This window comes from Zootermopsis nevadensis, unplaced genomic scaffold (genome assembly GCF_977971745.1).
Source record: "Zootermopsis nevadensis isolate Lab colony 2312 unplaced genomic scaffold, Znev_1.0 Znev_ptg000002l, whole genome shotgun sequence".
Classification (NCBI taxonomy): domain Eukaryota; kingdom Metazoa; phylum Arthropoda; class Insecta; order Blattodea; family Termopsidae; genus Zootermopsis; species Zootermopsis nevadensis.
In genome coordinates this window covers 12,902,150-12,926,609 of record NW_028259134.1, presented here as the reverse complement: position 1 = coordinate 12,926,609, position 24,460 = coordinate 12,902,150, and the positions used below count along the sequence as shown (strand labels likewise).

Below are 24,460 nucleotides of genomic sequence, written 5' to 3'. Positions count from 1 at the left end.
ACTGTAACCTCCCCCCCCCCCGCCCATTCCATTTGACCATGTGCCACAAATAAATCGTGCTGCCATCTATCGGGAGGTTTCGTGAAGAGTGCCGCCACTTGTCACTGATCGCTCAAGCTACTTACGTATTGGCCTATGACGTATCATACTGTATCAGAACGCGTCTAAAGTCCTTGAAACACACGATATAATTGGACCCTGTGTTTCTTTGTGGCTTCTTTAGATACTCTAAGTATATCATAATCTATGGCTGATTCAATATTTGGAATTGATATGAAAGCGGCCGTTGTCTAATTCAAGATACTACACTGAATTTTGCTTAGTGAGACTGACGAAAGCCACAGAAAGTCTGGGGGGGGGGGGGGGGGGCTGTTCTCCGGGCCGAGACTTTTCGAAACTGACACGAGGCGGCGGAAGAAGAATTACATGTTCTTGAAGGTACGTGTAAAAGCCTGGGTTTCGTGTTCTAAAATGTCCTTTATTATTTATTAAAAAATACAATTGTTTTACACACATGACTCCATCAGACAGCATTAAACTATAAGGAAACTGTTCAGACAAAATTACAATAAAATGGCGATATAAACTTTTACAAAAAAATACACATGTTCAAATTAAGCCCAGTTCCATTAATCTGGCCAGGCTATACAATATTTGACTGATTAAAGTTTGTTAAGGATCCGAAACTGGCCGCATTCAAGTTTTCTGAATTGCAAAGCTTGTGTTTGCAGCATTATCACGAAGCTAAAATATCCCTGCAAAGCCTAGCGAATCATGTTCAACAAACAGGTCAAGTCCTCGAGACCCAAACTCTCCACTCCTGCTTCGTATTACGAGAGTTACCAAGTTTGGATATCGTCATGGAGACTGGTCGTTATTACAGACATTCTTGTGATTTTCCAATTTGACGACGTAATATGGGTTATGTAGTCGAAGTTAGGTGCAAACGGGCAATTAAAGAACCCAATAAATCAATTCGTATTCTCTGTATTTATGTGGGCATTAAAGTGTGGAGAAATTTGCTTGAAAGCCGCAGTGTACATTTACGTTACTGATACTAAATTAGCTATTAAACTAACCATTTTATGAAAGTACGGAACATGGCACCTGCGCAAAATGTCCTATGGTAGTCTTGCGACCATAAGTGATCATAAACACATCTAGAAACATAGACAAAAAGAAAGAATATTTCGAGAATTTTCAACATTTTGGAGGAGTACGTTTCTCCAATATGAAGCGAGACAGAATTTCCCGCCCTCAGAAAAAAGTGCATGAAATGGCATCCAAACAATTCCCCCCCCCCCCCCCCCCACCAAACAGAAATTTTAATTTGAAAATAAACTGCAAACATATTTGACCAGTCTCGGATACTGTTAAGATCAGCGTGAGTAGTAAGCCACATATAAGGGATAAAACTCATTATCATTATATTTCACAACAACTTGACCATATCTTCCAATTGTGGTGTCGTATGGACGAGGGGGTATTATGGTTCCACAATTTCCTTGGGTTTCCCTTCCTACCAGGACTGTTGCAATTATAAGAGCACGCATGCTTCCAGCTAACTGGTTACAATACATGTTTGCATAATCCTCACTGGGTGAGAAACTCACACCCTGCCCGAATTTCGTGCGCGTAGATCGTCTCCAATCCAAGTTATTCTGACAAATTGACAAGACATTCAGTTCTCCTGTAGCATGGAACAGTTTCTTCTCAGTGACATCAGCTCCTCGATTAAGACATTCCTCCCTTTTCAACAAATAAGAACCCCAAAGAAAAGGGTTCTGTACTCTCACCATCGACGATATTTTATTTCTAAAGGTCGTGTCGATACTCTGAATGACACTATCGAATTCACTGCAACATTTAGAAAGAGGAACGAGCTCTACTTCTTTAGTAGGCGACATGTAATTCCATGTTGAAGGCTTGTGCCTACCCAGAACACATGAAACGAGAGATGGCTCCATCTCGATTCAGCTCCTGAAAGATTAAACCATTATGATTACGCATTCGCCAAAAGTCTGATTCGGGAAATTTGAATTATTCGACAGAAAAGTTCGTACTGGGCAACCGCATCAAATCTTAATTGACTAAAAATGGGGGGGGGGGGGGCCACGCACACGAGTATGAACGTTCGAACGTACATGCTGTATTTCAGCTCTAGCTTTCAGTTTAGTCTTACTAATGGACTGAAGGTCGAAAAATATATATGCGGGTTTCCTTATGTCGAAACAAAAACTCACGATTCAATGATTTAGGGTGTTTATACCACTCACAATCTTTCGCCCCACCACTACTTTAAAACATTTACGTTTTGGCTGATTAAATTGTTTTTCATCAATGCCCTGCCATTACCTTTACTGCACATATAGTTTGATCGCAAGCATAACTTCCGACCCCAAACTTAACAGCCCCCTCAGCCAAAAATCGAATATATTCAGTTGTTATGTCATCCATAAACAGGGCAAACCTCAATAAACGTAAATTGTTTATATTGGCAACAACACAGAAATTCAATAGGAACGAAAATGAGGCAATAATTAATTAAAGATGGAAAGGAGACCGAATCCTCATTTCTGTTCCAAATAAATGCAGAATAAGACGAAGTACCACTTTTAATATAGAACACAATATTTCTCGGGCCTTTATCCAGACCTGCAAAAATGTTTTTCTCTTAACCAAAACACATTCACTGTGCCGTATTCTTGGCTCACATTTGCGGCAAATACTGATTCATTATGATGCACACCACTAACTGGCGGTTCAACATCAAGCGAAATCAAACGTGTTCATCCCAGCGCAGCAAACACTACACCAACAAAGAAATTAGACCTACTGATTATGAGGTTTAGATTATGTAAAGACACGGTCTTAACTACACGTAACACGGCGCTGAGACAGTTTTGAATATGATCATGATGTGTGAACATTTATTTTAATGAGCTACCCTGACATTCGCCTAGAGGGATGGAGTCTACTCAGTTCGAATTGACTACAACGTAATCGAGATTTGAAACATACTTAAAAAGAATTCAGTTTGTCCTGCTCGGTCTGCTAAGTCTTATTATTATATATGAAGTTATCCACGGTTCATTTGATTTTGCTTATTTTGCATTCAGTAAAATCGGAATCATACGTTCCAACAATCGATCACTCGCGTGAAGTCACACGAAGCAGATTTTGTTGTAAGAGTCCAGACCAACAATGTATTTAAAAACAAACACACAAATTCAATATTAAAAGATCTACATATAAAATCAGAACTTTTAATATAACGATGATTTAAACCCCCTATGAGATACCTCTCTGTAAGCGTACATGCGTCACAATACACGCATGGGAGATAACTGAAAGATGACAAAATAAATAAAAAAATTACATCAGTATATCCATACACAGGAACAGAAATACCTGGAGAGTTTTGAAATGTGGTGTTGGAGAAGAATAGAGAAGATCAGGTGGACGGATCGAGTGACCAACGAAGAAGTATTGAGGAGAGACAACGAGCAAAGAAGCATTCTGCAGGCGATTACACGAAGGAAAGCTAACTGGCTGGGACATATTATGAGAAGGAATGGATTAATGAGTGATATCACCGAAGGCCAGGTTGAAGGAAAGAGAGGACTAGGAAGAAGATTGATACAGCTAACCGACGACCTTAAACAAGGAAAGAAGATGACGTTCCAGGAATTAAAGCGAGAAGCCGAGAATAGGGACAACTGGAGAGCTCTTTTTGGGCAGAGCAATGGACCTGTCGTAAGACAGAACACTTAATAATAATAATCCATACACGAAAAGGGGCGAACATTACAAGAGGAAACACCATATTTGGCCACACACTACGACGAAAAGTGTGCCCACACTTTGCCTGTCCCACAAAAGTAAAAAACGAGACTAGAAAATGAGATAAAGACGTTTTTTCAAGAATGTCACCAACCAGAAAACTGCCCGTAAAACATGACGATGCTGATAAAATAAGGGAAAATTAATTACGACACATTTTGAAACATTCCTTAGAAATATAACCAGCATTATAAAAATCGCCTTTATATTGTGAGGTAACCAAGCCACTGCTGATCCAAATAGAAATTAAGTAGATATTAAAGGCAATGAATATTTGTCTTCAGTATCAATTAATTACCTACAGGGACGTAAGCTCAATGGAAAAGCGGCGTAAGGGACAAGTTTAAATATCACTTTACTCAGAAGATCAGCGGTGCTTGTAACCCAAATTTCAGCAGTATGTATATCGGTCAAGTAACCGATCGAGATTTCATGGGCTTGCCACCATGACTGTGTTAAAACGTATTCATCTTCCTGAGCAGACTTTTGTGTGTGACAAATACACGCGGATACAACTCTTACACAGCTTATGCCACGTAAATTTGGCTATAAATGACTTGTTAACTAGAAATGATGCAATTTACATTACCTTTAAAATACTGGTTTCTGCGTTGAGATCTTCCGCATATGACGCCCGTTCCTGCTCAGAGCACGGGGAATTACCTGGAATATACTTACTTGCAGGGCTGGCAACTGAAATCCACGGAGTCCTTGAAGGATGTTCTGGCCGTATAGCGGAACTGCGCTTCGTATGGTGCGAGCCCTGTAGCTTTGATTAGACACTAAACGATGATGTACCAACCAGAGAGATAATTTAACTTCAAACCATGTGGCGGATTATGCCTTATTTTTATTATATATATTCTTCACGGTTTCTCCTATTACAATATACATACATGTAAAATATGCACTCAATTTTTCACTTTTTTAAATTCTCACCTGAAGATGATAACGGCCGAAACATGTTATGTCATAGTGATATGTACTTACTTCTCTTGCGTGATATAATACTAGAATAGTTATTTTAGGAAGCTGTCACAGGATACAGTACTTTGAAATGCCAAGGACGTTACTGTCTGTAATATGCCACATATTCCGGATAAAATTCGTTATCCCGATATTTCACATACACACGTTTTCTATTCCCTGTTGTCGTGTCATACCCTTCGGCAGGTATTTTAAGCCCATACCGTCCTTCGTGACTCTTCCCCACCAGTACCCTGGCAAGAATTAGGGCTCGTTCGGTTCCAGCTTCAACATTGCAGTATTTGTTGGCATAATTGGCCAGGGGAGAAAAACTCACCCCGCCGCCAAATTTGGTTCGCTTCGTGCACCTCCAGTCCAGGTTATTTTGGGCAACAGACGGAATATTACTTTGAGCCGTTGCGTGGAACAATTCCATCTCCTTACAAGCTGAACCTAGACGAGCTTCATATTCGCCTTTCATCAACATGTAGCAGTCCCAGATATAAGGGTTCTGTATTCTCACTACTCTGTCTATGTGAACTTGAAGGGTGGATTGAACTTTACTTTTTACCTTCAAATATTCTGGACTGTTTGCGGGAAGCTGAACAAGATCCACTTCTCTATCAGGAGGCATGTACCTCCAAGTTGAAGGCTTGTGGCAGTCCAGAACATCTGACACTAGATATGATTCTTCTTCCTGTTCGTCAAAGTATTCATCTTCATCACATTCCTCCTCTTCTTCATCGAATTCCCCTTCTTCGTCGCATTCCTCCTCTTCTTCAACGAATTCCCCTTCTTCGTCGCATTCCTCCTCTTCTTCAACGAATTCCCCTTCTTCGTCGCATTCCTCCTCTTCTTCAACGAATTCCCCTCCTTCGTCGCATTCCTCCTCTTCTTCAACGAATTCCCCTTCTTCGTCGCATTCCTCCTCTTCTTCAACAAATTCCCCTTCTTCGTCGCATTCCTCCTCTTCTTCAACGAATTCCCCTTCTTCGTCGCATTCCTCCTCTTCTTCATCGAATTCCCCTTCTTCGTCGTACTTCTCCTCTTCTTCAACGAATTCCCCTTCTTCGTCGTACTCCTCCTCACCATACCCATCTTCGTCATAGCAATAATCGGATTCTCCACATTCTTCTTCTTCACTGCTAGATAAAAATTCACATGACGAAGGCGAACGCCAGTTCCAGAAACTTGGCACGCTAGCTGCCATTTTGATGAGAAGGTAGCTAATCCTGAAATACAAAATATCGTTCAAGAGAAGCACAACTGAAGTCAATTTTGTTTTTTACAGCAGATCAAACTGTGGCCGGAAGAATTAGGACATAGAACATGATTCAGACATTCACCCAGGTTTGAAGAATGAGAAATTTAGGGTTCAGAAGGAACACATTTCTTTTTCCGGGGATTCTATTATGGTCTGTGTGTTCCTTGATTCTGCTGTGGAAGCGGTTCCCAAACTCTTTTAGTCTGAATGTAGTATCTTGATGTGAACAAGGAAATGCGTAGGCCCCTAAACCTGCAAAACATCTTAAAATGCGACTTAATTACTAACAAACGTTGACACCTAGGAAGCGGCTTCCATGTCGTGTATAAGACGCCCTATTCTCTCTGCAATGCTCAAGTCCGCGTGACCAATACAATATGACGCGTAGTCGCTGTACAAACTACCGACAATCAGTATAGGGCCCGTAAAGTTTGTATACGGTGATTAAAATATTTACATCATTTGTGATTTACGAGATTATTCTTGTTTCAATTGTTACGTATTCATTTTCTGCAACCTCATGAAATTTTGTTACGCAAACGTCCAACCAAAATAATAGAAAAAAAGAGTCTTAAAAAGAAGTGGAGTGTGAGAAATGCCACATTTATGGAGCCATTTTGTGTTACAGAGAAGATGTAGATGACATCAGTACCACAATACTTTGCTTCTGCGTAAGGGTGCATGGTTTAAATATTAATCAGGTTACCAGCTATCCTAACTCGAGTTTTTCATGGTTTCCTCAAGTACCTCCACGCAAATACTGGGACAGTACCTACAAGAAAGGCCATGACCCCTTCCTTCCAAATCCATCCCATCCCAACACATCATCATTCATAACCTTTCTTTCAGCTTTTTAAACAGTGTGTAATTCCTGTAATGAGCATTTTTGCTTTTACGTCATCCGTGTATACCTACTGCCATCTGTTGAGAGACGTATAAACCCACTGTGTTTGAATTTCCCACCAACGTATGATTACAGGAAGTATGGCGAAAACAGAATCAAGTAACTTTTTAGGATCTGAGGTTTTCGCCCTAATGATGGAGGCAGCAAGGATCTCTAAAACGTCGGTAAACTTCCTCAGACTACACGGCACAACAACCCAGCAGACAGCTATCTTCATCTCTAGGAACGTTTTAATGATGTCGTAATGAACTACGTCACTAAATGCACTAAGCCATCCACATTCAAGGAGCAGGTAGCCACCTTCGTGCCCTCGACAAAGTGTACATGGTTCTCTCATACCTCCAAGTAAGAAGTAATTTCTTCAGCTGCACTACCACAACTTCAATAGGGATAATGGTTTCACGCTGAGCCGCGCCTGGTATCCTGGCACAAAACTGCTTTCTGCCCGGACGGCCGAGCCAGTGCAAGCGATCACTTGACCTCGTCTGCCAGTTCCTATTGGTCAGCGCGAAACAAAGCAACAGACGGGCCACCAGCAACACGATGCTACTACCTGCCGTCAACAGCCAGTTCCCATCGTCGAGCGTGCTACGTAAGACCAGTTCCGTTTCCCAGCTGCCCTGAGGACGAGAGCAGAGATGGCTCTCGAAACGTTGGCGGAAGAAATGGTTTATTCACCATTCAGTCACCTGACGCGGCTTCTTGTTCATCAATGTTGAATGTTGGCAACACCTATGATCTACGACGTAACGTATGTAGTGTGCTGTCATCTATCGGCATGTCGTATTAACTACCGTAAGAGCGATCTGGTGATTATAATCGGTATTATGACATGAATCTAGCCACTACCAAGGTCGGTTCTGAACATCATCACCATTTGCGTCAGAGGCCATTTTTGGACTTTACCCACCATCAGAGGGTGTCGAAAGAGCAGTGTTTCAAAAGCTGTTTTCTACTTACATCTTCATATGACAAGAGAAGATATGCCTAATAATCTGTTGGAGCTCCATCACACGAAATTCTAAAACACTGTTATTTAACCTAGGTGATGTATAAGGTAAAATAAACAAAAAAAATTTCACATTTGATACACCACTGTCAGAAATCTTAAAATTTGGTTTCTCTACTGTCTACATAAGACAATGATATGATATTTGATTTGTATGTAAATGGAATTCTGTTACGTCGGACTGGATGTCAATGTTAGCACGTTATGGATATGTAACAGCATTTAAAAATGTTCAGAAATTGTCTTATTAGAGCTGCTACGAACGTAGGCCTAATTAAAACAAGAACTTTCTGGACATAACCAGTCTTAATTTTTGTTAAAAAATCTTGTTTCAAGGGCTGGATGTCTCCGTGCTCAGGTCTCGTGCTCTGAGCCATAAATTTTAATAAAAATCAAGACAATAGATAATGTCTAGAAAAGTATTTTTTATAATGCACTATCGTCACAAACCTTCATATTGCAGTTGCCATAATTTGTTCGAAACGGAATTTACTATAAGGGATAGTGGATGAATAATATAACTAGATACAGATGCAAGGTCGGTGTTTCGAAATTACATAATTCAATATCAGTTTTATGAGGAAATTTAATAATGGGCGTTAAGTGTAACTTTAACGGAACTTCGGGTATGCAAAGTGACAGATTCGGGGTTTTTCTTTTTGCATGCTCAACCAGCAAAGGAGTTGAACTTAAGCGCATTTGGAATATAAAGCTGATAAGTTCTTTGGAGGCGGGAGGCAAGATAATAAATTTACAGTTCCAATGGTAGTTTTCTGAAAGTTTAACAAATAAGAGAAATTTATTATGTCAGCACGGTTATTATTACAAACATCGAATTAGTCTATTTCTTACGGAGATATTTATGCTTATTCTAAACATGTTCTTGTCTGTTCCCAAACTTTAACCCGCAATTCTCATTTGATAAAATTACAGTTCCTTGATAACTTTTAAATTGGATTGCCGAATCAGCCAATATTTTAACTTACTACATTATCTCTTTCAAAACTTATAGCACATTAATACATTTTCCAAATGCGTTGAAGTTTAAAACGTTCTCTTTCGTCCATCTACATATTATTATTTTTTAGTTTTCACAAAATGTACGGGAAAATTATTCAATCAAATTGCCGAGTGTTATGGCAGCCTTCATTGCAGACACTTCCAACCTTCACACAATCATATGTTGAATGAGTTGAAAATCTATCACAGATGAATGTTTGGATTGCAACGAAATTAACGTTTAACCTAATTTTAAAACATTTCAACCTTCATAAATAATATTTTATTCACTATGATATACATATTTACTTGTGTTCTAATGTAAATGATAATGACGCGATGAATAATTTAAACCAAGAGTGAACTTAAGAGCTTTTTAATTTGTGGATCACACTTCGAACACCCTAAGCTTTCATGGGCCAAAAATAATACATTAATTCGAAACTGATAATTATGAATAGAAGAGTAGTGTTTCTGAAGTTTGTTATACAAAGTGTTGCTGCACACAATTCCATCCTTGTCCTCTCTTCCGTATCGAGAGCCGCAGTTTGTCAACCTTTACCTTAAGCGTTAAACTTATGAGTCATCCATCAGTTCGTATAAAGAGCCTGTGGATCCTAGTCCTAATATGGGCGCTAGACTGAATTAACGACTTTGGCTGACGAACTACAATGGCCAGTTCATTGAAAGTGTATCGAACACACTTCGTCCTCTGGTAGATTTTATCTCCACAAATTGCAGTAGTGCAGTATAACACTGCTTTTAATATCCAGGGCTTTCTGCATCTCAAGCCAAAACTAATCAATCATAGGTTTTCACCTCCAATGTTTAAGTTAAAAATATAGTTACTGCAAAATATATTGAAAGATTTAAAAGAAATAACAGTTAACACGTTGGTAACAATGTAATATAAATGGTTTACAATATCTGAAGAACATCTGTAAAAAAAACTATCATACTACAATCAATGACCGTCTTAATATGACAAAACCTTGTACTTTGGTTTGTGATTAACATATTCAAATCTGATTTGATATGACTTTTCCCTACTTCTGAGAAAGTGCCTCACAAGTCTCACGTATCAGGAGTACGAACATTTAAAATTCATTTCCAAGATGAATAAATATCATAGCAAGATGATCAGGAAGCTGAAATTCTAACTGTTCTTGTTGTACAGACAGTTCCTTCTTCAAAACATCATAAATACGCATAAAAGTAATTTTACAAAGAGTAAACCTCAACTATTTGTTAGACGATCCAGAATTTTGTCCTTGTCGATCGATCGATCTATATGTACAATTGGAACATCATCGTAATCAAATTCCAAGAATTGTCTTATATTAATAGTACCAGCATCACCATATGGGCTGTAAGACTCCATTTCATTTCTAAAATAATCATTTTAATAAAACTACTTTAAAAGGCACTCAATAAAGAGCAAAATTCAAAAATAAGTTTTTGTACGAGAAGAGGTAGGAGTCAATCAGACGTCTGCCGGCAGGCTATTACCAGATTTCTGAACCTCCCATTTGTTGAGTCTCCTGAGAGGATAACAGAGAAAAGCAGACACTAGGATGAGACTACCAGATAAGTAGAAGGAAGCGTCATAACTGCCGGTGGCGTCCATAAATGAACCTGAAATTGAAAAGGCACGTGGTAAGAACGAGGACTTGTATTTAACGCCGATGCCGAGCAGGTTAATGTAGCGGCAATAGCCTATTAAGTGTATTCGTGAGAATGAAGGCTCTCGTAATATCAGTTTTACCATTAAACACAGCTTTTTCATTTATAAGTTTTAGCATAAACCGTATTTATTTTAGTTTAAAGAACTGAGTTATTTTTAAATACAGAAAGCTGGTCCAGACGTGAAAGCATGTGACAGCCTTTTTAAAATAACTTACGAACTAACATGGAGGAAGAACTTCCAAGTAATTTTTCAGAAAAGTGGCAATGGCACCTTCCACTGTACAAATGTCTTAAATTACCCGCCTGCTAAATTAAGATATTTGTGATTTGCCAATGGAAACGCCCACAGACACAAAAGCATTAACCCTTTAACTCTCGAGTTTTAACCGAGTTTGCACATGTCCCAACCCAGGTTTTTGATCACTCACTGAGATCGGTCAAAATCATACTTCTGTAGCACAAAATTCTTGTCAATCACCCGTATTGTACGTGGAATTACATTCTGTGGCTGTAACCTTCATTTTCATTTTCATTTTCATTTTCCTCTCGTTCTGTGTCGTCACATTCGACAATTTCGTCGATAGCAAAGTCATAATCGCTGTCTTAATAAAAGACACAATATCTTTACCCAAAACATTCAAAATCTCATCTTTAGTCATGTTATGTTTACTATTTGAAGCCTTTTTGACAGACAGCTGATAAGAAAAAATCACCTTCACACAAAAACATCGATATCTCAAGTGCAGCGATCGATAAAATTGTCTATTGTATGTAGAACTATTGTCAGATATTCCATCTAGTGGTAAACTATCAAACTATGACGCCAGAATATACTCGGGAGTGGGACACGACGCGATACTTCAATTCCGAGTATACTCGAGGTTGGGATGTAAAGGGTTAACCAGACATGTGTTATTTTAAATTAACAATAATCACAAAATATTAATAATGGAACAGAAACTCTGATCACTTTTTAAATATCTGGGTAAATAGTCAATTGATCATTTAGACTCGCATTTATATTGTGTCAGGGTTGCTCTGAACGCCCTACCTGCTAAAGGAGATCCTATTGCAGCGGCGACGCCTTGGAAGAGTAGCAGCAGACCAAAAGCATTCGTTAATTTGTCAAGTCCCATCAGGTCCACGATGAGGATGGACCTAAGAGAGGCGAAGCATGCTGCAAGGAAAGCGATTACTTGCTTTCAGTCACAAAGCAGACTTAATAGATTTACTAAACTAACGTTATGTATTTCCGGTTCGTGTTCTTCCTTACCCATGGCGAGTCCAAAGACGCTGGAGTAGAAGATTTGGTAGCCGAAGGAAAGTGAGACGCCGCTGAGAATTGTGGCGACGCCTCCGACGGTGAGGGCTACGTTGTTGATTAAGAGAGCGTCCACCCCCGGCAGACTGGACACGAGACCACACGCCACCCTGCCGATAGTATTGGTGATGCCTATCGTCGACACCAGCCAGATAGCCATCGTCGGCTCCATGCCACTCAACTCCGCACGGTCTGCGTAAGACAACGCAACATTTCTACTGACTGGCGAGTTTACAGCTACGTTAGGACGTGTTGGAACAAAACTTACTCTCTCACTGCAAATTTTCCGTCTTCATTTATCTGAGTAACGCGCGGTTAAGCCAGGTAATCGCCCTCGGACGGGTTTTTATTAGGACTTCCCTTATATTTATACACGTAACCAAAGAAACGTACGCTGAGTGTGCTTTGAACATGAGGCTAACCTGTAAGGTACATGAAGGGCACGTAGAAGCCCATCATAGTTATGAAGCCGCTGATGGACAGGAGCAGAAAGGTAGGCGACCTCAGAAGGGACATGTCCAGCATAGTGGCCAGTGTACGGCTTACTGCCTCTGGGCACAATTGGCACTTCTGAGACACCTCCTCCTGCACGTCCTTCTTGGAGGGAAGTCGCGTCACCGACATGTGGTAACCCACAGAACTGACCTGAAACAGGGCCTCTCGCTTAGGCCTACACCACACACAGAGACTGGAGGGCAGAACACCGGAAATGGATATGAAATGCAGGAGGTAGAAGGAAACAACGAGAGAAAGTTGGGGAAGAAGCAGGAAAGAAAGGGAGGGAGTTAATCTTTATCTTACAGTTTATTTTACGACGCTGTCAGTAGCTCAGACTATATAGCGTCAAATAATAGATGATGACTAAATGATGGCCTGGAAATAATAAGGAAGGAGGCGGAACTGCCCTAATTTAAGGCACTATCACAAGGAAATTTTGCTGGAGAAACTGAGGAAAATTACGATACACATATGTCAGGCTAGCCTGTCTCCGGGCCTAGATATAAACCTGCATCCCACCAGAATACGAGGCATGAGTACTAATGACTCGGCTTTGATGTTAGGTGAATTATAGAAATGAAGGAAAATAAATAAAGGGCGTAAGAGGGAAGGAAAAGTAAAAGAAAACAATAAGGGAAAGCCAAGAAGGTAATGGCGAGCGAGACAGAGAAGATCAAAATGATTTTGATCTTTTCTGTCAAACACATTATTAGAGAAATAGAGTTGTTAAAAGGGCGTCACCATCAAGCATGAAGTAAAGTAAAGTAAAGTTTGTCCCACTATACGCCATGTAGGCGTTTGGGGTGAGTGGAGGTGTAGTTCCTCTCTTCCTTGACCTCGGCACTAGATGGGGGTGAGTGGTCAGCATCACGCCCCGGCCGGCTTTACCCCCGGGAAAGGACCCCGGTATCCATTGTAGAGGAGGCTGGGTGGGCCCCAGAGATCAAGCATGAAGTAAAGGACTGAAATGGACACTAAAGACAAAATGGGTAACTTATACGACCAAAACAACTAGTCCATTTGACGGAACGTCAAAAACGCGTAAGAGACTGTCGTGGCACACACATTTTACAGGAAATTTGTAATGTGAGGAAGAAAATGGATTTGCCCAGTAGCAGATGATGGAAACAGAACTGAACTTAAGCGCAGTGCTTCGTGAATTAAAAGACTGAGTGTCATTTCCCTGTGCCAATGTCGATTCTATTCAATTGAAGCATTTTTACTTAAAAAAAACCGATTGTCATTCGATTCCTACATCTCTGTTTCTTCTTACCTGCAGGAAAGCTCAACCGCCTATATTCTTACCTGTGACGTGTACTGTGGCAGCTTGTGTAAGCTTGCACTGAAGAATATATCATCCCTGTAGAAGGGTCTGACTCCTACTTCTTTGGACTTGGAGCTGCATTCAGACGAGGATCTAGTCCGTTTCCCTGCCTTACTAGCTGCCTGCACAACCGTAGTCCTGTCCCCATTCCCCAACATGTCAGTGTGCTCGTCTGACCCTCGTCTCTCCTCCTGCACTGGTTTAAGCAGCTCCGTGAAAGTTGCCACTTTCTTAATCGTAACTTCTTCGGGCACCTGGCCCACAACTAGGACTGGCTTACCTTCCTCTTCATGCTGAACTGCGTCCGGATAAGACGCCACACTCAGTCGCTTTTGGGATTTAAGCGGAGATGTGTCACTGGTATTACTATCGTAAAGTGCGTTGGTTTGTAGGTTCAGGGAATGGCTCGACAATCTCTGGAAGTTTGCCAGTGCCGTCGTGCTTCTAGTAAGGGCTTGAGCAGCTGTTGGATACATGTTGTTGTTGCTGGTTTTGTGAAAACGACTTCTGGGACCCGATTTTGACTCAGCCGCTGTGTTGTCTGCGAAACTTGAAACTGATTCGCATTTCCTCATTTGGTCATCTCGTGCCATTTTTATTCGTAGAAGCAGCGGTAATTCTTCGGCTGAAGATTTTTTATGTTCTTTGACATCGACGGTTCCTGCATCTGTGCATTCTATAGCGACTTTAATGGGATTCAGTGGCCGAAAGAGTGTTCCGAAAACTGCGCAGTTCAAAATCAAACCTGTAATGATAAGTGGGCAGTAATTATACAATTCTGAAACTTCTTACTGAGAAAAATGTTCCACACTATGTAAAACTTTGAGCATTTGCGAAAAACCAAATTCACTGTAGGTTCTTCTGAGAACATTTATTGAGTCAGTGTTATTTTAGGCCGAATCGTGTAAATATTATACTTTCATTAAGGTCCACTAAAGTACCCTACAAATCTGTATCTCCATCTCCAGCGGGTCTTTCTGAATAAAATTTAGCATGAACGTAATATCTTCTCAGCGTGACCTACATCCAACCCAACTTATCGTCCTTTATTTTACAACCCTAACAATATTCGGTGAAGAGTACAAATTCCGATCTTTCTCATTATAGAACTTCCTGCAACCTCCTGTTACTTCCGTCCTCTTTGATCCAAATATTCTCTTCACCTCCCGGTTATCAAACACCAAGGTTTCATTTCAGAAAATATATAAGTATTTTTGACTGTGAGGCGCTAGGTACGGGATGGTGACAGGGTGGAATCAAGGCCGTACCTGCCTGTATGAGCAGAGCCCCTCTCCAGCCGAACGCCTGAATAAGCGCAGTGCTCAGCGGCGCCATGAGGAAAGTGCCGATCCCAGAGCCACATACGGCGATGCCCGTTGCCAGCGCCCGCCACTTTTCGAAGTAGAATCCGACAGCTATCACAGCAGGAACGTACACGAGCCCGAAGCCTATCCCTAGGACCACAGAGAGCCGGTTTTACATGACAAGTTTCTCATCACTACGATACACCCACCATTAAGGACATACTTCGTTGTCTTTGGGGGCTGTTGCAACCGAGTACAAAGTCAAATGTTACATTTATTCCCACAATGGCTTTACGATGTTTTATACGAAGCTAGTTGCAGCGATCGGGTATTCTTTACGCTTTAGTGTGAGCGTAGCATGCCCTATGGGCTCCTCCATGTCTGTGTTTATATCTGTCGCGTTCTTCCAACGAGGCAGGTAAGTTCCAGGCCTCAGTTGGACTGTCCTCGAGGAATTTTGTCACCCACGGGGCTATACCACTTTCGGGGACCAAGCCGCCGCCTTCGGACACTCCTAGATAATTCCTCCAACGCCTACACCAAACCAGAATTATTTAATCTCTGGGGTCTTTACAACCAAGCCCTTCCTTGGCCTTCGTTGGAGCCTGGAGCTTTGTCCCCCCCCCCCCCTTAGGTCATTGTTGAATCATGGTTGGGCAACGATGACCTACGTGAAGTGGCGTGAAGAAAAGTATAGTCCAAAGAGTACACATTTCCAGTTTGGTTCATTCTTCACTCGATTCATTTCATACTTGAAATTTATTTAGTTTAGTTTCTGAAACTGGAACAGAATTTTACTTCTCCTAATAGACTTGATCTTGTAAAATCTGAACATGAAGCTGCACACTTGTCCTCACCTCCCAGGACTCCATACGAGAAGAAGAGGTAGGTGACGCTGTTGGCGAAGTAGGACAGCAGAAAGCCGACAGCTCCCAGAGCGCTGCCAAGCATGCACACCGTTCTGAACCCGTAGCGGTTCGCTAGTGCGCTCACGAATGGGCCTGGAACACCAGAAAACAAGATTCTGATGATATTTACCTTGAATTAACCACAAATCAGAAAAGTTTCTAGCCACCAGCATCCCTGATAAGGCGTTATTTTGTTAAATATTCAGAAATAACAACATGGCGAAGGAGCGAATTCCGGAGGCAATATTCTGTAAAGTCTTTTGTGCGTTAATAAATTACAGACATGATGGTGGTACAAATTTTTGGTGAATGTATTATAGTTTTCGGATATTAAAAATCAATCCAGACGTAATCCAAGTTTCACAAAGATATCTAAACTGTGTAACTAATTCGCAGGTGCTTGCACAAGTCCTAATAGTTCAGAAAATGAAACACAATTTTCGCAAAGTTTCACCAAATCAGGGGCAGAGTAAGGGCTTAACCCCCCCCCCCCCCACTTCACAAGAACAGTTTCTTGTGCTCCCTGCCCTGCCAAAAGTGTCCCGCGCACCGACACCACGAATTATGTGATTCTTCCTTCCTATGATAAAAGATCGATTAAATCAGGGGTTCTCAATCCGCGATCTTCTAAGACATCTAGATTTTTTTAATAACAGTCCTATTTGTTATGTAAATCCCCCTTACATTACACTTAGGCTACTAATCACTTACCGACCATAAGATAAAATCCCGCAAGTAGTGATCCAATGATTGATACTTTGGCCTTCGATTCATCGAATGCTTCAGATATATCGCTGAGAAACATGCCGAAGGCGAATATGATGCCATCGACGACGAGGTTGCAGAAGAAGGATGCCGCCACGATGACCCAGCCCCACCCGCCGTCTGGTGGGACAACAGTGAAGGTCGCGACCTCTGTCGGTATCTGGTCCTCAGCCCCATCATCAGCACAGAGACTGCACGATTCACGCTTGTCGGACACGCCTTCATCCTGCTGGGGGAAGGACGTCTCTGACATGACGACACCTGCCACCCCGTACTCTCAGCTCACCCTGTCTCCACCACCCTGCAAAAAGAATTGCGTCTCCACGTTGACACGAAGGAACTTGCACGAATCCCCAGGAACGCAATCAGAGCTATTAATGGTGCATGATCGTATTTCGTAGTTATTCAACCACCTTTGTTCAACTGTATCGGTTACTGGCATCGAAAAGAAGGATTGTTGTGGATGGTGGATTTGGAAAAAAGTGGAATTTTTCGATTGTGGTCTATTTTAATGTACTGACCCATAATTTTACCAAATGAACCGAGAAAGACCAATAAAAAACAATACTCTGGCTGAAATGCAAATTAGCTACATATTCATGTAAAATATAGTCGAACCCATTACTGCCGATAATCAGAATGCAAGGAATGTCAATATGCAGTGACTGATGTTATCAAGAATCGAAGTTGATTGAGAGACACCAGGAATAATGTATCGATTTCCGGAATGGAGAACACAAGTCCGACGCATCTTTGCAAGACGGACAAAGTAAATGTAGCAGGCACAAAAAGGACGGAACCTATGAAGTGTGTAAAAGCTACAAGGCTGTGTTTTTAACTACTACTCACCAAGCAGCAAAGCTGCTGTTGCTGCTGCCACATCTTAAATATTAAGGCTGACGTTAGTGGACAAGGTCACGCATCTAAAGATAAACCCGTTTGTATGCTGAGCAATTAGCTTCAGTCGCAAACCCGCAATCTTCAAATATTTACCTTTCCATCTCTCCTGAATTTATAAGTTTGTCAATTACAAGAGACCATACCGCGTTAAGTTATCATTAATTTAATTACTCAATTCATCCATCAATCCAAATTTATTTTTGTGTTAATTTCTATCAGTAATTTGAAATAATTTACATTTGTTGATTTCATTCATTTGCTTTTAATCAATATTTTCATTTCTGTTTATTAATTTTCATTAACTCAGTCTTTACATTTCCTCTTATAAATTTTGTATAGAACCCACGTTCATTTATTCATTCATTCAATTTTTCACTTCCAGTAATTTTGTTAATTTTAATCAATTTTAATAATACTCTAGGTTTCATTAACATTTTTAACTGCATTTTTTCCTTGACCACTGCCGTTGCACAGACCTGCCAGTCTGATATCGGAGGTTAGAATGTTTGGAGCTTTATTTCCATATCCCCTACACGACTTATGGCTTAGTGCTTTGGCACGTAAGTTACGATTAAAAACAGTACCGTGACCTCGGTAGTGGGGAACCGAGTAACACGCAGAAGAAAGACGAGTGCAAATATAGTGCAGTACTGATAAGTGACATACACTGAACGTGATATGATGGTTTCATTATGTTTCATGTTCAACATTATCGTAGAGTGGAAGAAAATTACGAGCGGCCAGACAACATGGTGTCCATAATGCCATCCACAATCACAGTATGAAAATAAAGTGGCTTTACGTCTAGCTGTGATAACTATAGGCATACAGCGATAAATAGGTTATTCAAAACTGTTCCACAGAACTCGCCAATTAAGCTGTTTTAATTAAGAACAGCAGTATAAAAGAAATATCTTGTACAATTGTAAATACGAAGATGCTAGAGAAGAATTAGAAATATCAGATATAAAATTTAGGAATAATACCTAGAAAAAACCCTGAAACTTCTGTTAATGTAAACCGAAGATGCCGGAAGCCTCAAACAAAAAACGACATTTTTAATCTTTGTAACCGGAACAGACCAACAGCCTAATCCATGAAGTTGATGAATTATAAAACGAAAGCCTTTCTTATCTTAAATACCATTTGATATTTTATACAGTTGAATCGGAACGTAAATATGAAACAAGTTAATAATTTCACTACTACGTCCGTTGGTCAGCCGTGGCATTCTTCGATGTGGTTATCATCTGTCGTGGTATGGTCAGGCCAATGTAACAATTTATATGTTGAAGGTAACTGGCGGCTTCTGAAAAGCCACATTTTCATATAAACAATTTAAAATTCCCCAGGTGCTTCTCAAATTAACTGATTTAATATATATTTAAGCCTGAATGCAGAGGGATTGATTTCAGGGCAGTTCTAACTGGATCCTTTGCCACCAAGCCATGATCAACACTGCAAACCAACAAAACTTCCGGCCAGTGCGTAGTCTTTCATGAACGCTTTACTCGATGGTAACGTCCAAGACACCGTTACGAGCATACCGATCGCTTAACACAGTGGTATTCAACTCGAAAGATGCGTGTAGTCACAGAGTGACATTTATTGTCTGTTATCCTACTTATGTATAAGAAGCCTTTTCTGCAAAATACTAACCTAATCCTCACGCACTGCACCCTGTTTTGTGAAAATGGGCTTTGGAGACAGCAGAATCATTGCAGCTGTAGTGGAGGAAATGTTACTATAATAATTTAAGGTAAGTTAAAGTTTTGCAAGTGTGTAGGCACAAGCACTGAAAGACGATTGGACATTTATATAGGACTGGAAGAACTATTTTTGAGGAGGAGTTGAGATTCTCACAGCGGAGAGTACGAATATGACTGTCTTCTGGGTTGTAGGGCCCAGCAGACAGCCATCATTTTAGAGTATTTAATTATCAATTGGGAAACGCTCGGTATTAAATATCTATCTCTAACACATTACTATAAATGTTAAAGTCAAATATTCACACAGTTTCAACCCCTTACGCCCGAAGGTCTTCTAAATATGTATATTTAAACTTTTAATTTTACTTCAAAGGAAACAACGCGACTCCGTTATAAAGATCAATTTTCTAATTCTGTTTAAGGAAATATCGTTGTTTGCTCTTACAATTATATGAACTCCACAAGTGCACTCTATGATCAAAATGAAAAATTAGTTAACGCTTGCGAATGTGGTACATATATGTACCACTAAGCTACAAAATTTTAATCGAAGTCCACATTTGGAGAATAAATTTTATTTAAAGAATTGGTCTAGCTTAAAAATCCACTACATCAACGATACCCAGTTTGCATTGCGTGATTCTTACGTGTAATTTAGACCCTACAGCTCTTGATATCACTCAAATAACAATAAACATCTGGACAGATAGCTGTGTAGTCAATTTGATATTTACAATGTGATTACCAGCTGTTATCTGTGTAGTTCCAGACTATTAAACCTACACAAAAGAGGGACAGATTTTAGACGTGACCTTCGTACGAACGTGTCATATATTCTAGTCTCTATACCAACACCTCTGACATTTGGTAACTAACACAATCAGTAATGAGTCAGGGACGTTGGGTATGCCTGTAGGTAAGAGTTACCAGCAAAAGAATTCTTTCGACAAAAGACCAGAACAACGAAGTATGTATAAATTATATATTTAGCTTTGCAAGCGTGTAAAATATTTTCACAGCTGTTGACAACATATCAACTAAATATTTTCACAGCTGATAATACTGGCCCGAATGTCATGCGTGCTTATTTTACTCGAAAAGCCCAATGAAAACTAACCTGCACATTACATTAACTTATGTGAAAAGAAAGTTAATTATTTTTACAAATGTATTCATTTGTCATAAAATGCCAATAATTTGTATATTAGCAGTTATTTTGCAAGTACGAGTGAAACCGATTTAATGTAACTTTTAAACTGTGGTGAGTATTAAATTATGATAAATGCAAATAACCCCTAAAATATAGCATAGGAACGAAGTATTCTAAGTAATTTATTACAACACAGTTATGCTGGATATTTTCAATGCTTGAAATGCACGTCTTCTAAGTATTAATTTTGTTCCAAACATTCATGCACATGATTTTGTTAGGAATTCCAATCGACACAATCTGGTTATCCATCTAGCAAGTCAATATTAGTACCACATGACAGCATTGCTGTACAAAGTGCAGTTTGATATTTATTTCAGTTCAATACGATTGAACACGGGATCACTGTGTGTTAAATTTTCAATTTCAAAGGACATTTAACAACGATCAACAAATATTTGACATTTTACATTCATTTTCATTACGCAAAATAATAGCTAACAGTCGTAACATGTTTGTATGTCCGCAAAAACTTAATTATATATAAACCAATTACACATTTCTAGAATTTTTATAACTACTTACTTCGTTTCACACTCGGATTCAGTCTTCATGTGAGATGTGAGGTTCTGAAGGCAGTGAAGACATTAGTGATAAATACTGCACATCAATGACATTTTTTTATCAAACTACTTATATGTTGCAATTTCGACTGGGAAAATATTTATGAAGTGGGAAGGCTCTCAAAAGAAGCGACTGAGGCATACAGGCTGATGTTTAACTATGCACTACGTTATACAAATGTATGGGAGAGTGGAGATCCATTCCATTCTTAACCTCAGCACTAGGCGAACTTGAATGGTTAGCGTTTCGACGTTGCTGCTTTACTCCCCAGAAAGATCTCCGGTGTTTAATGGATAGGAAGCTGGGTATGTTCCAGAACCAATCTGGACGTTCCGATGAAGAGAAAGATCTTGCCCTGTCCGGAATCGAACACCGTTCGTCCAACCCGTTTACAACTCACTACAGCCTACTGACTGAACTACCCCAGTTTAATAACGGGAAATAACATGCCAGAATTTACCTGTTGGAATTCAGGATAACAGCTAAAATGATAAGTGATAATATTCGGTTACTTGACCGGGCATTCCGAACAGAAATCACAAATGATTTTCCGTAAAGCTGAATATGCATGATTTTGACAAACTGATTAAAACACGTACATGAGATATGTAACCAATTATATACTATCTCAATGTACCTTAACGAGGGACAGACCACAGCTAAGCGCCTGGCGATAACTTCCCACTAGCACCAGGTGCCTTCAGTTGAGTTCGGTAGTGGACGAAATGGCATTGAAGCAGGTTTTTGCCCACGTTCTCCCTTTGCCATCGGCCTACTGAGAATTGCTACAGCCGTGACCAAGGAGCACATACGTCTTCATTTCAAACCTGGCGTATGCCTGGTCCCTGAATAAGAGTAGTTCAACTTCAGATCTTAACGGCATAAATATTTGATGTTGTTTCGTTTTGCAGGTAAAGAAGGCGTAACAGAAGTTGCAGGCTAGTTGTACATCACTTATTTCTTCGTCTGAGCTAGTTACAGATCTGTGTAGTGCGCTTTAAGAGATTCGCACACAGCCATAAATGCTTCTGGTTGCTGAATGGTGTAGACCTGATCCATTCGCTTAACCGAGGCGGAAGCCGTATCATAGCAACGCGTTTAACATTTCCCTTCTAGATTAATTACTTTTGGAATGTCACATGACTGACACAGTTAATATAATACATGAGTCTTCACAGCCATTGATGCCGCACGGAATCCACTGATTCACATTAGGATGAACGAGGCAGACGATATTTATTTATGAATTATTTAACGACGCTGTCAGTAGGTCAGATTATATAGCACTGGAAATAAAATAAAATTCAATCGATATGGAAGAAAGCAAGAATGGCCTAGTTTATGACATTCAGCTGTCAAGGAATTCGCCTGGAGGTTCGGAGGAAAACCAAGAAAGTCTTGAGTTGGGATAACCGTTTCATGGTTCGATGTTTGAACTCGGGGCCACGCGAATGCGAAGCAGGAGTGCTAGTCACTCGGCTGTGACACCCGGTGTCAGTGATTAGAAAGGAAGGACCAGTAATGGTATTTTAAGACATTTTATCACACGAGTTTGCACACTCAGTACCATCGACGTATTGACATAAATACATACAAATTATGTCAGAAATTTATTTTTGAAAAACGACATCTATTATCCAACAAGCTAACTATTTCTACATATATCCGGTTACGTCTCACTACCGTCAAAACAGCTCTACACTACAAATTTTTGTATATTTTGCAATAAATTCCTGAAAACTGAAGCATACGTTCACTAAAAAGTAGGATTTTTTTCATTTGAGTAAGAAATTTCCTCTTAGAGGATCGAATGTTAATCACCGTCACCAAAAGCTACTTCAAAACAGAATTCAAAATTATCATTCTATTTATGCCCTCGCCTCCTTCCGCTGGATTTATAACATATTGTGTGTTTATTTGGTACATGCGTACTAGAAGACTAGCCAATAATAATTACCTTAATTTAATTATCTTAATAATACTAGGCGAAGAATATATTAAACTCCTCATTTTGTAATTTTATCTGTCCTTTTTACTTTCTCTCTCCTAAGATATACTTACAATTTAACAGCGCAATGCTCAGTACGATATGTCAGTTTGTTAGTGAGAAGTCATAGGGATAATTTAATATTATAACTGAATTTTAAATTAAATACGTGATCATTAGCCAATTCCATCTACCTTCCAACCTAGAACAAATTTCCCAAAATCGATGTTAATGTTATCTTGAGGATATTCTCCCATCTACATGTCAGTCTTCCAAGTTGTTGGCTATCAAATTATCTACGCATTCCTTGCGTATTCTAGCTACTTCGTAGTATCCCAGATAAATAAGACCTAATGACTACGCGTGATGTCAAACTTTTCAACACTAAATGGCATGAACTTCATAACCAAATTAAGTATTTCCCGTTTCTTGTGTTACGAACCTCTGAAATAGTTCCACGCGATACGACTAGTATCGCAGCATTGCGCTATTTTGTCGACCACTCGATGTCGTTTCCAGTGAACTACTGAACATGCTCCGATCGCGTACATCGCCATGCTGGCACTAGAACCTAATCTTCGTGTCAGCTGATCCCAAGCCTCAGTTACGTAATATAATCGATAAATTTCCATAGCAACTTAAAGCAAAGCAAATTTGGGTCAGTAAGTCAGTTTGGGACGCTGGCATATTAACGAAGCCAACTTTGCATCTGCCATACAGACATTCCGTAAAATTCAGGTTAGTGTTGTCTTGTAGATTGACTAATATTCGTGTAGTAGCTTGAGACATATTGACCTAAGATCATGTACATGGCAAGGTAATGTATAAGTTGCATGTCCCTCTAAGGCAATTTTTTACTTAAATTTGAAAGAAAAACTTATTAAGTCTTCAGATTGTGAAGAAATAAATATTTTAATACGACGATTAGTTGGGAATAAAATTTATTTTATTTGTTGCACTGAAGCAATTGCATGCGTAGAATGTAACTATATTAACACTACATAACCATGTCACGTCAGAAATGTTTTCCCACGTGGTCTTATCAAAATGAACTAAAATGGAGTTAAAATTTATAAACAAGTTCTACTCCGAACGTTTTTACAACTAACAACAGTATTCCACAAAGCATTTGGATTTAGGCGTCAAACACAGAGCGAACTTTACACATGAAACTTCCGGTATTATTTTTCAGCCTGGTTTCTTGCGTTTTCCTCTTTTTTACAAGCGGAAGTGATCAGTTTCACCAAACCGCTGAAAGCTACTGTCATTTCTTGCACTCCTTGTACTGAGTACTTGTAT

General features: G+C 39.9%; 3 protein-coding genes and 1 long non-coding RNA gene across 9 annotated transcripts in view; 1 reads left to right on the top strand and 3 right to left on the bottom strand.

The window, feature by feature from the left end:
- Positions 1–1,309: 1,309 nt before the first annotated feature.
- On the bottom strand, positions 1,310–4,543 carry LOC147875072 (protein mono-ADP-ribosyltransferase TIPARP-like). The gene is made up of 2 exons (XM_087349884.1): positions 4,433–4,543; positions 1,310–1,980 (listed from the first exon to the last, which is right to left on the bottom strand). The coding sequence occupies exon 2, from the start codon at positions 1,965–1,967 to the stop codon at positions 1,380–1,382; it is 588 nt and encodes a 195-aa protein (XP_087206010.1). The 5' UTR covers positions 1,968–1,980; positions 4,433–4,543; the 3' UTR covers positions 1,310–1,379.
- Positions 4,544–4,673: 130 nt separating this feature from the next.
- On the bottom strand, positions 4,674–7,929 carry LOC110832214 (uncharacterized). Its single transcript, XM_022069027.2, has 2 exons — positions 7,317–7,929; positions 4,674–6,041 (listed from the first exon to the last, which is right to left on the bottom strand). The coding sequence occupies exon 2, from the start codon at positions 6,017–6,019 to the stop codon at positions 4,913–4,915; it is 1,107 nt and encodes a 368-aa protein (XP_021924719.2). The 5' UTR covers positions 6,020–6,041; positions 7,317–7,929; the 3' UTR covers positions 4,674–4,912.
- Positions 7,930–8,752: 823 nt separating this feature from the next.
- The window catches only part of LOC110832223 (monocarboxylate transporter 9), a 41,221-nt gene continuing 25,513 nt past the window's right edge, over positions 8,753–24,460 (bottom strand). For 5 of the 6 annotated variants that reach the window (XM_087349791.1, XM_087349800.1, XM_087349795.1 and 2 more), the window contains 8 exons: positions 16,738–17,092; positions 15,976–16,119; positions 15,083–15,268; positions 13,796–14,559; positions 12,415–12,637; positions 11,945–12,184; positions 11,723–11,848; positions 8,753–10,620 (listed from right to left, as the gene is read on the bottom strand). In XM_087349791.1, coding sequence (XP_087205917.1) covers positions 10,469–10,620; positions 11,723–11,848; positions 11,945–12,184; positions 12,415–12,637; positions 13,796–14,559; positions 15,083–15,268; positions 15,976–16,119; positions 16,738–17,044 — 2,142 coding nt within the window. In that variant the 5' untranslated portion in view covers positions 17,045–17,092 and the 3' untranslated portion in view covers positions 8,753–10,468. Of the gene's footprint in view, positions 10,621–11,722; positions 11,849–11,944; positions 12,185–12,414; positions 12,638–13,795; positions 14,560–15,082; positions 15,269–15,975; positions 16,120–16,737; positions 17,093–23,603; positions 23,710–24,460 lie in introns of those variants that run through there. The other variant, XM_087349789.1, reaches the window with a different exon arrangement.
- Positions 23,826–24,460, top strand: part of LOC110832215 (uncharacterized) — a 39,235-nt gene continuing 38,600 nt past the window's right edge. Inside the window, exon 1 of the long non-coding RNA XR_002543861.2 lies at positions 23,826–23,899. This is a non-coding gene — a long non-coding RNA (uncharacterized LOC110832215). The remainder of the gene's footprint in view (positions 23,900–24,460) is intronic.

Excerpts from the sequence above, each read along its gene's own strand:
- LOC110832214 (XM_022069027.2), bottom strand. The coding sequence starts at position 6,019 with ATGGCAGCTAGCGTGCCAAGTTTCTGGAACTGGCGTTCGCCTTCGTCA.
- LOC147875072 (XM_087349884.1), bottom strand. The coding sequence starts at position 1,967 with ATGGAGCCATCTCTCGTTTCATGTGTTCTGGGTAGGCACAAGCCTTCA.